This window comes from Oncorhynchus mykiss, chromosome 24 (assembly GCF_013265735.2).
Source record: "Oncorhynchus mykiss isolate Arlee chromosome 24, USDA_OmykA_1.1, whole genome shotgun sequence".
In the NCBI taxonomy this organism is placed as follows: Eukaryota; Metazoa; Chordata; class Actinopteri; order Salmoniformes; family Salmonidae; genus Oncorhynchus; species Oncorhynchus mykiss.
The window spans coordinates 23,223,438-23,236,430 of record NC_048588.1 but is presented as its reverse complement, the minus strand read 5'-3'; the positions used below and the strand labels follow the sequence as shown (position 1 = coordinate 23,236,430).

The following is a 12,993-nucleotide window of genomic DNA, read 5'->3' as shown; positions in this document are numbered from 1 at the left end:
CTGGTCGCATTTGTGCGAGTGTGATATACATTTAATTCTGCGTCCCAACAGTTCTATTTTCCCCGTAACATTACGAGGATCACGCAATCTGATAGACTGTAACTGTAATTATGATCCACGTCACAAAGTATTACAAAAGTATAATCAAAAGAAATATAAACATCTTGGCATTACATGGAGTCGTGAGTTTAGAAGACTACACGAGGAATAATGAATGAGTGTCCGGTATTAGCTATAGAGGCATTGCTTCTAAAATGCCTTTGCACTAGATTTGCGAGTTGAATCTCCAATTTTTCGCGCCCGTCTAGTACGGACAGGGTTGGCAGGCCTGCATTTGATATCGAAATATGGCTCAGGGTACAGTCTATAGCCACAATAGCATTTAACCAGTCCCCCAATGGCCTTTTCCGTAGCAATTCCCGCAATCCAGTAAAAAACAAACAGATTTTCTATGATGCATTGTCCTCTAAAGAGGGGTATTCTAATTCGTTTTGCCCATGGAAACATAATGCTGTACTATAATGGCCAGCTCAGACTGGTGACCTTGCTTTAATGCCTTTCTCTATGCAATCAGTCAACTGTTGGGTTAACTCAGGCGCTTAAAAGGGGGATTTGGTCGACCATGCAGAAAAACACCCCAGCGCCCTCTTCAAATCAGATTTATAGCCTTGGAAGGAACACATACATTTTAAGTTTTTTTTATAAGCCTCTTACCAACAGCCCAGGCAATTTTGCCTGGTCATATCCAGGCACAATGCACTCTGGTCTGTTCTGCTTTGTTCTGTTCTGCTCAGCTCTTACTTCTCCGATTCTCTGAATCTAATCTCATAGGCTGAGGAAATAGAGTTCATTGACATTTGGTGCTCTGTTCTCCTACCAAGCCTGATGTTTCCGACGCTTGCATTAGACTGGAAAAATCTTAAAACGCCAGACACAATCAGAGCAATCTTGCATTAAAATGTACAATCCTAAACACTATAAACTAGACAGGGGTTTTCACCTGTTTTGATACATGGTGGTGAAATAGTGGAGTGCATTCTGTTACATAAGAGGCAGGGTAGAACAGCTTTCAACTTATCATGCAAACACTCAGAATATGAAGGTTACTTGAACTGTAGTCAATTTCACCAGCGATGGCATTCCTGGCACGCAAGGATACTGGAACTGTGACTGGTGGCAAGCGTAGAATTAACTCCATGTTATTTTTGTCCAGTGTAGCACTGTTACTTGTTTGCTTTTTTATTCAAATGCAATAAACACAATCCAACAAACTTACGTAGGTGCGTAGGTGCTTACGTAGGAAAATAAGATAAATAGGAAGTCTCACTAAGAAAACCCTTTGTGGTTGGAGTGTTGCTATTTACACTTCAGGAATTGTGTGCTGGTGTTTTTACTCTGTTTTATTTTTATAGAAGTGAATGGCTAAGGTTTATCTTTATCTGTGTCCCTGTGCAGGCTGAATGATGCCCCTGTCAGAGGTTATGAGGATGACGTGGGGAACAAGACCACTATGCGTCTCTTCTACCCTGAGTCGGCCTCCTACAACCCCAGCATGCACAACGACCCCGACACCCTTATGGTCCTAGTGCCTTTCAAACAGCAGGACCTCCGCTGGCTCAAAGAGATCCTGTACGACGAGAAGAGGGTACTGGATGTGTGCGCACACACACCTCCATTTTAGCTGCTTCCCTGGTACTTGCAATCCATCCACGCAGTGACAAAATGTACATTATCAATGGCAGCCTTGCCAAACCTACTTGAAAATCCAACTGTAGTCTCAGCAGCCCAAACACCTCCACTCTCTGGTTTAGCTCAGGCTGCTATGGTCGCTATTAGCATGATTAGGGACAGGGTCATTACTCCTTCATTTAGGAGTAGGTCGCCCTGAGAAGAATGAGACTTAAACAGGGCCTCAATTGTGTAGACACGGGCTCTGTGTGTGTGTACTCACTAATCAACACACCTTTTCCTGTGTGTGTGTGTGTGTGTGTGTGTGTGTGTGTGTGTGTGTGTGTGTGTGTGTGTGTGTGTGTGTGTGTCAGGTGAGGAAAGGTTTCTGGAAGCCCCCTCCACAGATCTGGCTGGGCAGGACCAGTCGCATCCGGGTGCTGGACCCTCACTTCCTGCATGGGACGGCCAGCAGTCTGCTACAAATCCCACTTCAACCAAAGAGCAAACAGGTAAGGGATCAGCTCTGTTTACTCCTAGCCACGTTGGGAACCAGGTAATGGGCAGAAAATAAATCCATGTAAAGTGGCCAGTGTTTTGTGCTGTCTACCAGCTGCAGTTTGGAAAGGAGGTCAGTCCCAAACGCTCTACTGGTTACCCAGAAATGGATGAGCAAGAACAAAACGATACTGCAGGGAATTCCACAAAATAACAGTAGAACATATGCAGAATGGAACAACAGAACTAATGGAATGAAGAAAAATTATTGCGGAATAGAATATTGTGATGGATGACATTTGAATAGTAAGCCATTGAGCTGTTTTCTGTTCACAAATTGGGAGTACAATTCTCTGTTTGGCTAAGGAATTCTGGGTTTTGAAATACATGATACATTGATTTCAGCTATAACTAATGTGGAATTGTGTTTTCATTGGCCAAGAGGTCCATCTGCCAAGAGGGCTTGTTCAGTGCATGGTGGAGATGTCTTTGAGATGGAACAAAGCCAGGTTAAGTTTGGTTTAATTTGTTCCCCCAGCGAGCCCCTGTGTCAGAGACTGAGGCTGTGCACTCTTTGGACTGCTGAAATGCAAACACAACTGGCTGGTGTCTGTGCCGAGGGAACAGTGGGAAAGAAGGGGTCCTGCAGGCGATCAGCGGGGCAGCCCGAGCATAGCACTCCTCCATCTGCGTGGCCCTACAGGCAAGATGAGCTCAACCTTGGCTGGCTGTCTCCTGGCTGGCTGGGTGTCTGGCTGGAGGGCGTAGGCTGTTTACTCTGAGCGAGAACAGGAACAGGAACCATGCCGAGCACTCGATCCTGGCCCCTTTGCCCTCATTCCCCTCTCCCCTGTCACTTTCCAGGGTCACGGGCCCGACCGCAGCCCCACAACCCCGATGCCAAACTCTCACCCCCTCCCTGTGGCTGCCATGTTGGCAGTCATCCACATGCCCTGTGAGAAGGCAGCAGCAGCAGGCTGGTTACAATACAGAGGCTGACTGAGCTGAGGAGAGCTAGAGGGCTAACTAATGCCCCTGTCAGTCAGACAGCCCCCACCGCCACCCCCTTCCAAAACAAAGGTCCGACTCCCACCAATCTGGTCTGCTTGGCGAACAGCAGTGACAATATTCACCTCACCAAGGCTCCATGGGCCAATGTCCAAACTATGCGAGGCACTACAGAAGTTGGAGCGCTCGGTGACCGACCACATGAGACTAATGCACACAGAATGTCAGATTTAGCCGAGCCAGGCTCAGGAAGAAAAGGCACTTATGCTAAGTGCATTAGGAACCAGGTTTGGAGGAATGTCCCATACAGTGTGATGAAGAGAGGAGAAGCACAGGTTTGAGAACTTGGTTTCTCCAGTTTCTCTCTCCTTAGGGCACGAGTAATGGCTGTCCAGGTCAGACAGCATGCTTGTAAAGCCCTGCAGGACTCACTGACTGACTCACTGACTCACTCACTCACTCACTCACTCACTCACTCACTCACTCACTCACTCACAGACATTTACCTTGGAAAGGCTCCTGCACTCAGTATTGGTCTGCCATTTTGAAGGTTTTATGTATTGTTGTTTTATTTTTATTTTATTTGGCTGATTTATACTGCAGACCCACAGCACCTCAGTAGGGTTCTATTGGAAGGAATTGAGAAAGCAGTAGGCGGGAATAATGTGCCTGAACAAGAAGCTTCCTTGGAAATGGTGGGTTGTTGAGTAAACCAAGGTTAATGATTACATGGAACAGATAAGGGAGAGTCGGGTAAGTTGAGCCAAAGGGATAAGTTTAGTCACCCCATCATTTCAGTCTGTGAAGGAAGAAACCACATGGAAAAAGTGGTAAACAACTTAGGGCCAAAAAACGGACTTTCACCAAGTCAAATTAATTTATTGTGTTAGAGGTTTCACGATGCTTGTATCTAAACCAAAGTAGATACTTTTAAGATTGTTCTTAAAGGCAATATCTCTTCAATCAAATCAAATGCTATTTGTCAAATGCGCCGAATACAACATCATCATTAGGATGATTGTGTTCCACTCTACCCTAATGTCAATTACTACTACATATTAAAAATCTCTACATGATTGGGTGGGTCCCCCGTGGGACGGTTGAGCTAATGGAGTGTAATGTGATTAGCATTAGGTTGTAAGTAACAAGAACATTTCCCAGGACATAGGAAATTGACTGAAAGCTTAGAATCTTGTTAGAATCTAACTGCACTGTCCAATTTACAGTTGCTATTACAGTGAAAGAATACCATGCTATTGTTTGAGGAGAGTGCACAGTTATGAATTTGAAAATGTATTAATAAACCAATTAGGCACATTTGAGCAGTCTTGATACATTTTGAACAGTAATGCAATGGTTCATTGGATCAGTCTAAAACTTTACCTTATAGTGAAATGCTTACTTACAAGCCCTTAACAACAATGCAGTTTGAAGAAAAATGGCTAAAAAAGTATACATAAAATAACAAATAATTTAGAGAGCAGCAGTAAAATAACAATAGCGAGGCTATATACAGGGGGTACCGGTACAGAGTCAATATGCGGGGGCACAGGATAGTTGAGGTAATTGAGGTAATATGTACATGTAGGTAGAGTTATTAAAGTGACTATGCATAGATAATAACAGAGAGTAGCAGCAGCGTAAAAGAGGGGGGGGGGCAATGCAAATAGTAATTTGATTAGATGTTCAGGAGTCTTATAGCTTGGGGGTAGAAGCTGTTTAGAAGCCTCTTGAGCCTAGACTTGGCGCTCCGGTACGGTTTGCCTTGCGATAGCAAAGACAAATCAAATCAAATCTAATTTTATTTGTCACATACACATGGTTAGCAGATGTTAATGCGAGTGTAGCGAAATGCTTGTGCTTCTAGTTCCGACAATGCAGTAATAACCAACAAGTAATCTAGCTAACAATTCCAAAACTACTACCTTATAGACACAAGTGTAAGGGGATAAAGAATATGTGCATAAAGATATATGAATGAGTGATGGTACAGAGCGGCATAGGCAAAATACAGTAGATGGTATTGAGTGCAGTATATACATATGAGATGAGTATGTAAACAAAGTGGCATAGTTAAAGTGGCTAGTGATACATGTATTACATAAACATGCAGTAGATGATATAGAGTACAGTATATACATATACATATGAGATGAATAATGTAGGATATGTAAACATTATATTAGGTAGCATTGTTTAAAGTGGCTAGTGATATATTTTACATAATTTCCCATCAATTCCCATTATTAAAGTGGCTGGAGTTGAGTCAGTGTGTTGGCAGCAGCCACTCAATGATAGTGGTGGCTGTTTAACAGTCTGATGGCCTTGAGATAGAAGCTGTTTTTCAGTCTCTCGGTCCCAGCTTTGATGCACCTGTACTGACCTCGCCTTCTGGATGATAGCGGGGTGAACAGGCAGTGACTCGGGTGGTTGTTGTCCTTGATGATCTTTATGGCCTTCCTGTGACATCGGGTGGTGTAGGTGTCCTGAAGGGCAGGTAGTTTGCCCCCGGTGATGCGTTGTGCAGACATCACTACCCTCAGGAGAGCCTTACGGTTGTGGGCGGAGCAGTTGCCGTACCAGGCGTTGATACAGCCCGACAGGATGCTCTCGATTGTGCATCTGTAGAAGTTTGTGAGTGCTTTTGGTGACAAGACAAATTTCTTCAGCCTCCTGAGGTTGAAGAGGCGCTGCTACGCCTTCTTCACGATGCTGTCTGTGTGGGTGGACCAATTCAGTTTGTCTGTGATGTGTACGCCGAGGAACTTAAAACTTTCTACCCTCTCCACTACTGTTCCATCGATGTGGATAGGGGGGGTGTTCCCTCTGCTGTTTCCTGAAGTCCACAATCATCTCCTTAGTTTTGTTGATGTTGAGTGTGAGGTTATTTTCCTGACACCACACTCCGAGGGCCCTCACCTCCTCCCTGTAGGCCGTCTCGTCGTTGTTGGTAATCAAGCCTACCACTGTTGTGTCGTCCGCAAACTTGAGGATTGAGTTGGAGGCGTGCGTGGCCACGCAGTCGTGCGTGAACAGGGAGTACAGGAGAGGGCTCAGAACGCACCCTTGTGGGGCCCCAGTGTTGAGGATCAGCGGGGTGGAAATGTTGTTGCCTACCCTCACCACCTGGGGACGGCCCGTCAGGAAGTCCAGTACCCAGTTGCACAGGACGGGGTCGAGACCCAGGGTCTCGAGCTTGATGACGAGCTTGGAGGGCACTATGGTGTTAAATGCCAAGCTATAGTCGATGAACAGCATTCTCACATAGGTATTCCTCTTGTCCAGATGGGTTAGGGCAGTGTGCAGTGTGGTTGAGATTGCATCGTCTGTGGACCTATTTGGGCGGTAAGCAAATTGGAGTGGGTCTAGGGTGTCAGGTAGGGTGGAGGTGATATGGTCTTTGACTAGTCTCTCAAAGCACTTCATGATGACGGAAGTGAGTGCTACGGGGCGGTAGTCGTTTAGCTCAGTTACCTTAGCTTTCTTGGGAACAGGAACAATGGTGTCCCCCTTGAAGCTTGCGGGAACAACAGACTGGGATAGGGATTGATTGAATATGTCCGTAAACACACCAGCCAGCTGGTCTGCGCATGCTCTGAGGGCGCGGCTGGGGATGCCGTCTGGGCCTGCAGCCTTGCGAGGGTTGACACGTTTAAATGTTTTCCTCACGTCGGCTGCAGTGAAGGAGAGTCCGCATGTTTTAGTTGCGGGCCGTGTCAGTGGCACTGTATTGTCCTCAAAGCGGGCAAAAAAAGTTATTTAGTCTGCCTGGGAGCAAGACATCCTGGTCCGTGACGGGGCTGGTTTTCTTTTTGTAATCCGTGATTGACTGTCGACCCTGCCACATACCTCTTGTGTCTGAGCCGTTGAATTGAGATTCTACTTTGTCTCTATACTGACGCTTATAGACAACAGTCTATGACTAGGGTGGCTAGTCTTTGGCAATTTTTAGGGCCTTCCTCTGACACCGCCTAGTATAGAGGTCCTGGATGGCAGGAAGCTTGGCCCCAGTGATGTACTGGGCCGTACGCACTACCCATTGTAGTGCCTTGCGGTCAGAGGCCGAGCAGTTGACATACCAAGCAGTGATGCAGCAGTAGAACCGTTTGAGGATCTGAGGACCCATGCCAAAGACCCATGCCTCCAGGTGTGCTACAGGTCGGTAGTCATGATGTAACAACAGGGCCTGGCCTATGTGTTTTTCTTTTTAAATAGAAACTGTTTGTTAGGTCTTAAGCCTGTGTTAAAAGATGCTTATAATGATTAAAAGACAAAAAGCGGTTGGGATTGTGTAGAATTGTGTTTTGAAAATAAAGGTAGACATTATTTTAGAAAGGAAGTGGTAATTATTTAATTCGGTACAGACATTTGTAGGTGGATTAACCGCATACCCGTTATAAATTGTGCCAAGAGAACTTTTTTTTTCAAAACTGTAATGTTTACATGAATTATGATTATTTCCAGGGATACACAACATTCTGAAATATATGTAGATATCTTTGTTAGAAAGTATACTATATTTCCCTTGATGGGATCGATGCTGAATGTAAAAAAAGGCTCAATTTAACCTACTCTTTGGAAAGGGGATTTTAATCCCCCTTCACAGCTCTCATGTAGAAACAATTTCCCTCTGCTGCCTCTGTGAACATTGGTAATCATTATTTACATAGAGCAGTTTTATTTAACCTTTATTTAACTAGGCAAGTCAGTTAAGAAAAAATTCTTATTTACAATGACGGCCTACCAGAAGGCAAAGGCCTCCTGTGGGGACGGGGGCTGGGATTAAAAATACAAAATAAAAATATAGGACAAAACACACATCACGACAAGAGAGACACCACAACACTACATAAAGAGATACCTAAGACGACAACATAGCAAGGCAGCAACACATGAAAACACAGTATGGTAGCAACACTTGACAACATGGTTGCAACACAACATGGCAGAAGAACAACATGGTAGCAGCACAAACATGGTACAAACATTATTGGGCACAGACAACAGCACAAAGGGCAAGAGGGTAGAGACAACAATACATCACGCGAAGCAGCCACAACTGTCAGCAAGAGTTTCCATGACTGAGTCTTTGCATGAAGAGATGGAGATAAAACGTCCAGTTTGAGTGTTTTTTTGCAGCTCGTTCCAGTCGCTAGCTGCAGCGAACTGAAAAGAGGAGCTACCCAGGGATGTGTGTCCATGAACGGAATCAAACCAGGGACACCCCTCACATTGTACTGGAGACAAAAAGTCAAAAATCCTAGTACCATCTCGCTTTGTCTAAGTACACATTAAGAAAAGGGTACACTGCTCTGTAATTTACTTGTCATGCCAACTAATGTACTAGAAATGCAGGACTATGGGAGTTTTTACTGGTTTCGGATGCCCCCTACTGTGTCAAACATAATACTACATGTATATTACTTAAGCAAAAAAGCACGAGGGGGTGTGGTATATGGCTAATATACCATGGCTAAGGACTGTTCTTAGGCATGACAGCATCGCGAAGTTGGCCATATACCACAAACTCCCGAGGTGACTTATTGCTATTATAAACTGGTTACCTACTTAATTAGAGGAGTAAAATTAAATGTTTTGTCATACACGTGGTATATGGTCTGATATACCACGGCTGTCAGCCAATCAGCATTCAGGGCTGGAACCACACAGTTTATAATATACTGTAGGTCTCATTGGTTTTGGTTCTCCCTCCTACAGAAACCGGTACACCCCACTACAGGGATCCTTGCCGTGTTCGTGGCACTCAACTACTGTGATGTGGTCCACATAGCTGGGTTTGGATATCCAGCATCCAAAAACCAGAAGCATCCTATACACTACTATGGATATGACACTATGAAATCCATGAAGGTGAGTGTGCATGGGATTTTACTTAACTCCTGTGAGAGATCAACACTCAGTGTTATGTGCCATGCTAGTAGATTTTTCACTGCACTGTGATGTTATGTTTAGGCTCTGCTTTCGTTCTGTTCCAGGATTCCTACCATGACCTTACCCACGAAGCAGAAGCCTTAAAAAAACTAGAGGATTCGGGGGCTATCCTGTACTTACACCCTCACTCCTGACACACACACACACGCACGGGCACGGCCCAGAAACACCCCCTGTCCCTGACCTAGGAACTTCATCAAAATCTGCAAGGAATTTTCACTGCACTGCTAATACATATAAATGTTTCTTCAGATCTACACATGCCTAGACGGTAGAGGCTAGTGGGTGTTTTATGGACTAGGCTACTCACAGATGGCAGTTGTGGACTCTGCTGACAATATTGTCCATACAGTCCAAACATTAAAAATAACAAAATAATTTCATTTTTTTTTCCTGAGTTCTGATTTTAATTAACTTAAAAATATATATTGTCTTTGAAATGGTACCACTGGATATTTTATTGTATGTAATACATTTTTATTCAAATTAAATCTAAAGGAAAATATCACTCTGTTCAGTTTACTATTTCTTAGCAAAGACTGTGCCATGGTCAAACATTTTCCCAAATGTTTTCATTTATTGATGTTGTTTTTTAAGTTGGGAATAGTTTAGTCTGTTATGAGACATACACTGAGTGTATAACACATTATGGACACCTGCTCTTTCCATGACAGACTGACCAGGTGAATTCACATTATGATCCCTTATTGATTTCACTTGTTATATATTTTTTATTGAACCTTTATTTATTTAACCATTCTTGATACACACGTAAAGCAATAATTGTTAAATCCACTTCAGTGTAGATGAAGGGGAGGAGACAGGGTAAAGAAGGATGTTTAAGCCTTGAGACAATTGAGTCATGGATTGTGTACGTGTACCATTCAGAAGATGAATCAGCAAGACAAAAGATTTACGTGCCTTTGAACAGGGTATGGTAGTAGGTGCCAGGTGCAAGGGTTTGTGTCAAGAACTGCAACGCTGCTGGGATTTTCATAGTTTCCCGTGTGTATCAAGAATGGTCCATCACCCAAAGGACATCCAGCCAACTTGTGGACATCCAGCATTGGAGTCCACATAGGCCAGCATCCCTGTGGAACACTTTCGACACCTTGTAGAGTCAATGCCCTGATGAATTAAGGCTGTTCTGAGGGCAAAAGGGGCTGCTACTCACTATAGGATGGTGTTCTAAATGTTTTGCACACTCGGCATATGTGGCTTAGCTTATTGTTATTTGGTTTATGGGAAAAGCGATAATTGACCTGTCTTACCTAAATTAAGTCTATTTGCAGCTGAGGTGCTGTGTCAGCTTTTGGCCACTAGATAGCGTAAAGGCTCTTCATAAAGGTGGTGAAGGATACAGTAGGTAGCTTCTCATTTCACGGCCCCCAAAAAACAGCCACTTCAGAGATAGAAGCTGAAGCTTGGGGCAGATCCAACAACAGCACTAGCAGCCGGTCTTACCGTGCAGTACTGTCACAGTGAGATGCTCTTTAATCAGAATGACTGAATAATGTTGCTAGCGACAAATCAATCAATCAAATGTATTTATAAAGCCCTTCTTAAATCAGCTGATGTCACAAAGTGCTGTACAGAAACCCTGCCTAAAACCCAAACAGCAAGCAATGCAGGTGTAGAAGCACGGTGGCTAGGAAAAACTCCCTATGAAGGCCAGAACCTAGGAAGAAACCTATAGAGGAACCAGGCTATGAGGGGTGGCCAGTCCTCTTCTGGCTATGCCAGGGGGAGATTATAACAGAACATGGCCAAGATGTTCAAATGTTCATAGATGACCAGCAGGGTCAAATAATAATCACAGTGGTTGTAGAAGGCGCAACGGGTCAACACCACAAGCATAAATGTCAGTTGGCTTTTCATAGCCGATCATTCAGATCAAACAGCAGGTCTGGGACAGGTAGTACGTCCAGTGAACAGGTCAAATCAAATTTTATTTCTCACATACACATGGTTAGCAGATGTTAATGCGAGTGTAGCAAAATGCTTGTGCTTCTAGTTCCGACAATGCAGTAATAATCAGCGAGTAATCTAACCTAAAAATTTCACAACAATTACCTTGTACACACAAGGGATGAAGAATATGTAAAGGGATGAAGAATATGAACAATAAGATATATGAATGAGTGATGGTACAGAACGGCATAGGCAAGATGCAGTAGATGGTATCGAACACAGTATATACATATGAGATGAGTAATGTAGGGTAGGTAAACATATAAAAGTGGCAATGTTTAAAGTGGCTAGTGATACACTTATTACATAAAGATGTCAAGATGCAGTAGATGGTATCGAGCACAGTATATACATATGAGATGAGTAATGTAGGGTATGTAAACATTATATTAAGTGGCATTGTTTAAAGTGGCTAGTGATATATTTGTTACATGAATGTTTCCATTATTAAAGTGGCTGGAGTTGAGTCAGTATGTTGGCAGCAGCCACTCAATGTTAGTGGTGGCTGTTTAACAGTCTGATGGCCTTGAGATAGAAGCTGTTTTTCAGTCTCTCGGTCCCTGCTTTGATGCACCTGTACTGACCTCGCCTTCTGGATGATAGCGGGGTGAACAGGCAGTGGCTCGGGTGGTTGTTGTCCTTGATAATCTTTATGGCCTTCCTGTGACATCGGGTGGTGTAGGTGTCCTGGAGGGCAGGTAGTTTGCCCCCGGTGATGCGTTGTGCAGACCTCACTACCCTCTGGAGAGCCTTACGGTTGTGGGTGGAGCAGTTGCCGTACCAGGTGGTGATACAGCCCGACAGGATGCTCTCGATTGTGCATCTGTAAAAGTTTGTGAGTGCTTTTGGTGACAAGCCAAATTTCTTCATCCTCCTGAGGTTGAAGAGGCGCTGCTGCAGTTTCAACTGTTCTGCCTGCTGCTAGGTCAGGGTTCCATAGCTGCAGGCAGAACAGTTGAAACTGGAGAAGCAGCACGACCAGGTGGACTAGGGACAGCAAGGAGACATCAGGCCAGGTAGTCCTGAGGCATGGTCCTAGTGCTCAGGTCCTCCGAAAGAAAAATAAAAAGAGAGATTTAGAGAGAACATACTGAATTCACACAGGACACCGGATAAGACAAGAGAAATACTCCAGATATAACAGAACCTAGCCCCCCAGACACACAACTATTGCAGCATAAATACTGGAGGCTGAGACCGGAGGGGTCGGGAGACACTGTGGCCCCGTCCGACAATACCCCCGGACAGGGCCAAACAGGCAGGATATAACCCCGCCCACTTTGCCAAAGCACCGACCCACACCACTATAGGGATATCTCCAACCACGAACTTACCATCCTGAGACGAGGCTGAGTATAGCCCACGAAGATCTCCCCCACGGCACAACCCAAGGGGGGGCGCCAACCCGGACAGGAGATCACTTCAGTGACTCAACCCACTCAAGTGACGCACCCCTCCTAGGGATGGCATGGAAGAGCAGCAGTAAGCCAGTGACTCAGCCCCTGTAATAGGGTTTGAGGCAGAGAATCCTAGTGGAGAGAGGGGAACCGGCCAGGCAGAGACCGCAAGGGCAGTTCTTTGCTCCAGTGCCTTTCCGTTCACCTTCGCACTCCTGGGCCAGACTACACTCAATCATAGGACCTACTGAAGAGATGAGTCTTCAAAAAGACTTAAAGGTTGAGACCGAGTCTGCGTTTCTCACATGGATAGGCAGACCATTCCATAAAAATTGAGCTCTATAGGAGAAAGCCCTGCCTCGAGCTGTTTGTTTGGAAATTCTAGGGACAATAAGGAGGCCTGTGTCTTGTAACCGTAGCGTACGTGTAGGTATGTACAGCAGGACCAAATCAGAAAGATTGGTAGGAGCAAGCCCATGTAATGCTTTGTAGGTTAGCA

General features: G+C 44.7%; 1 protein-coding gene across 5 annotated transcripts in view; it reads left to right on the top strand.

The window, feature by feature from the left end:
• LOC110504038 (CMP-N-acetylneuraminate-beta-galactosamide-alpha-2,3-sialyltransferase 4) overlaps window positions 1-9,634 on the top strand; it is a 68,393-nt gene extending 58,759 nt beyond the window's left edge. For 4 of the 5 annotated variants that reach the window (XM_021582838.2, XM_036961429.1, XM_021582840.2 and 1 more), the window contains 4 exons: window positions 1,456-1,645; window positions 2,043-2,180; window positions 8,893-9,045; window positions 9,171-9,634. In XM_021582838.2, the coding sequence (XP_021438513.1) occupies window positions 1,456-1,645; window positions 2,043-2,180; window positions 8,893-9,045; window positions 9,171-9,260 (571 nt within the window). In that variant the 3' untranslated portion in view covers window positions 9,261-9,634. Of the gene's footprint in view, window positions 1-1,455; window positions 1,646-2,042; window positions 2,181-2,704; window positions 4,173-8,892; window positions 9,046-9,170 lie in introns of those variants that run through there. The other variant, XM_021582841.2, reaches the window with a different exon arrangement.
• Window positions 9,635-12,993: the final 3,359 nt, after the last annotated feature.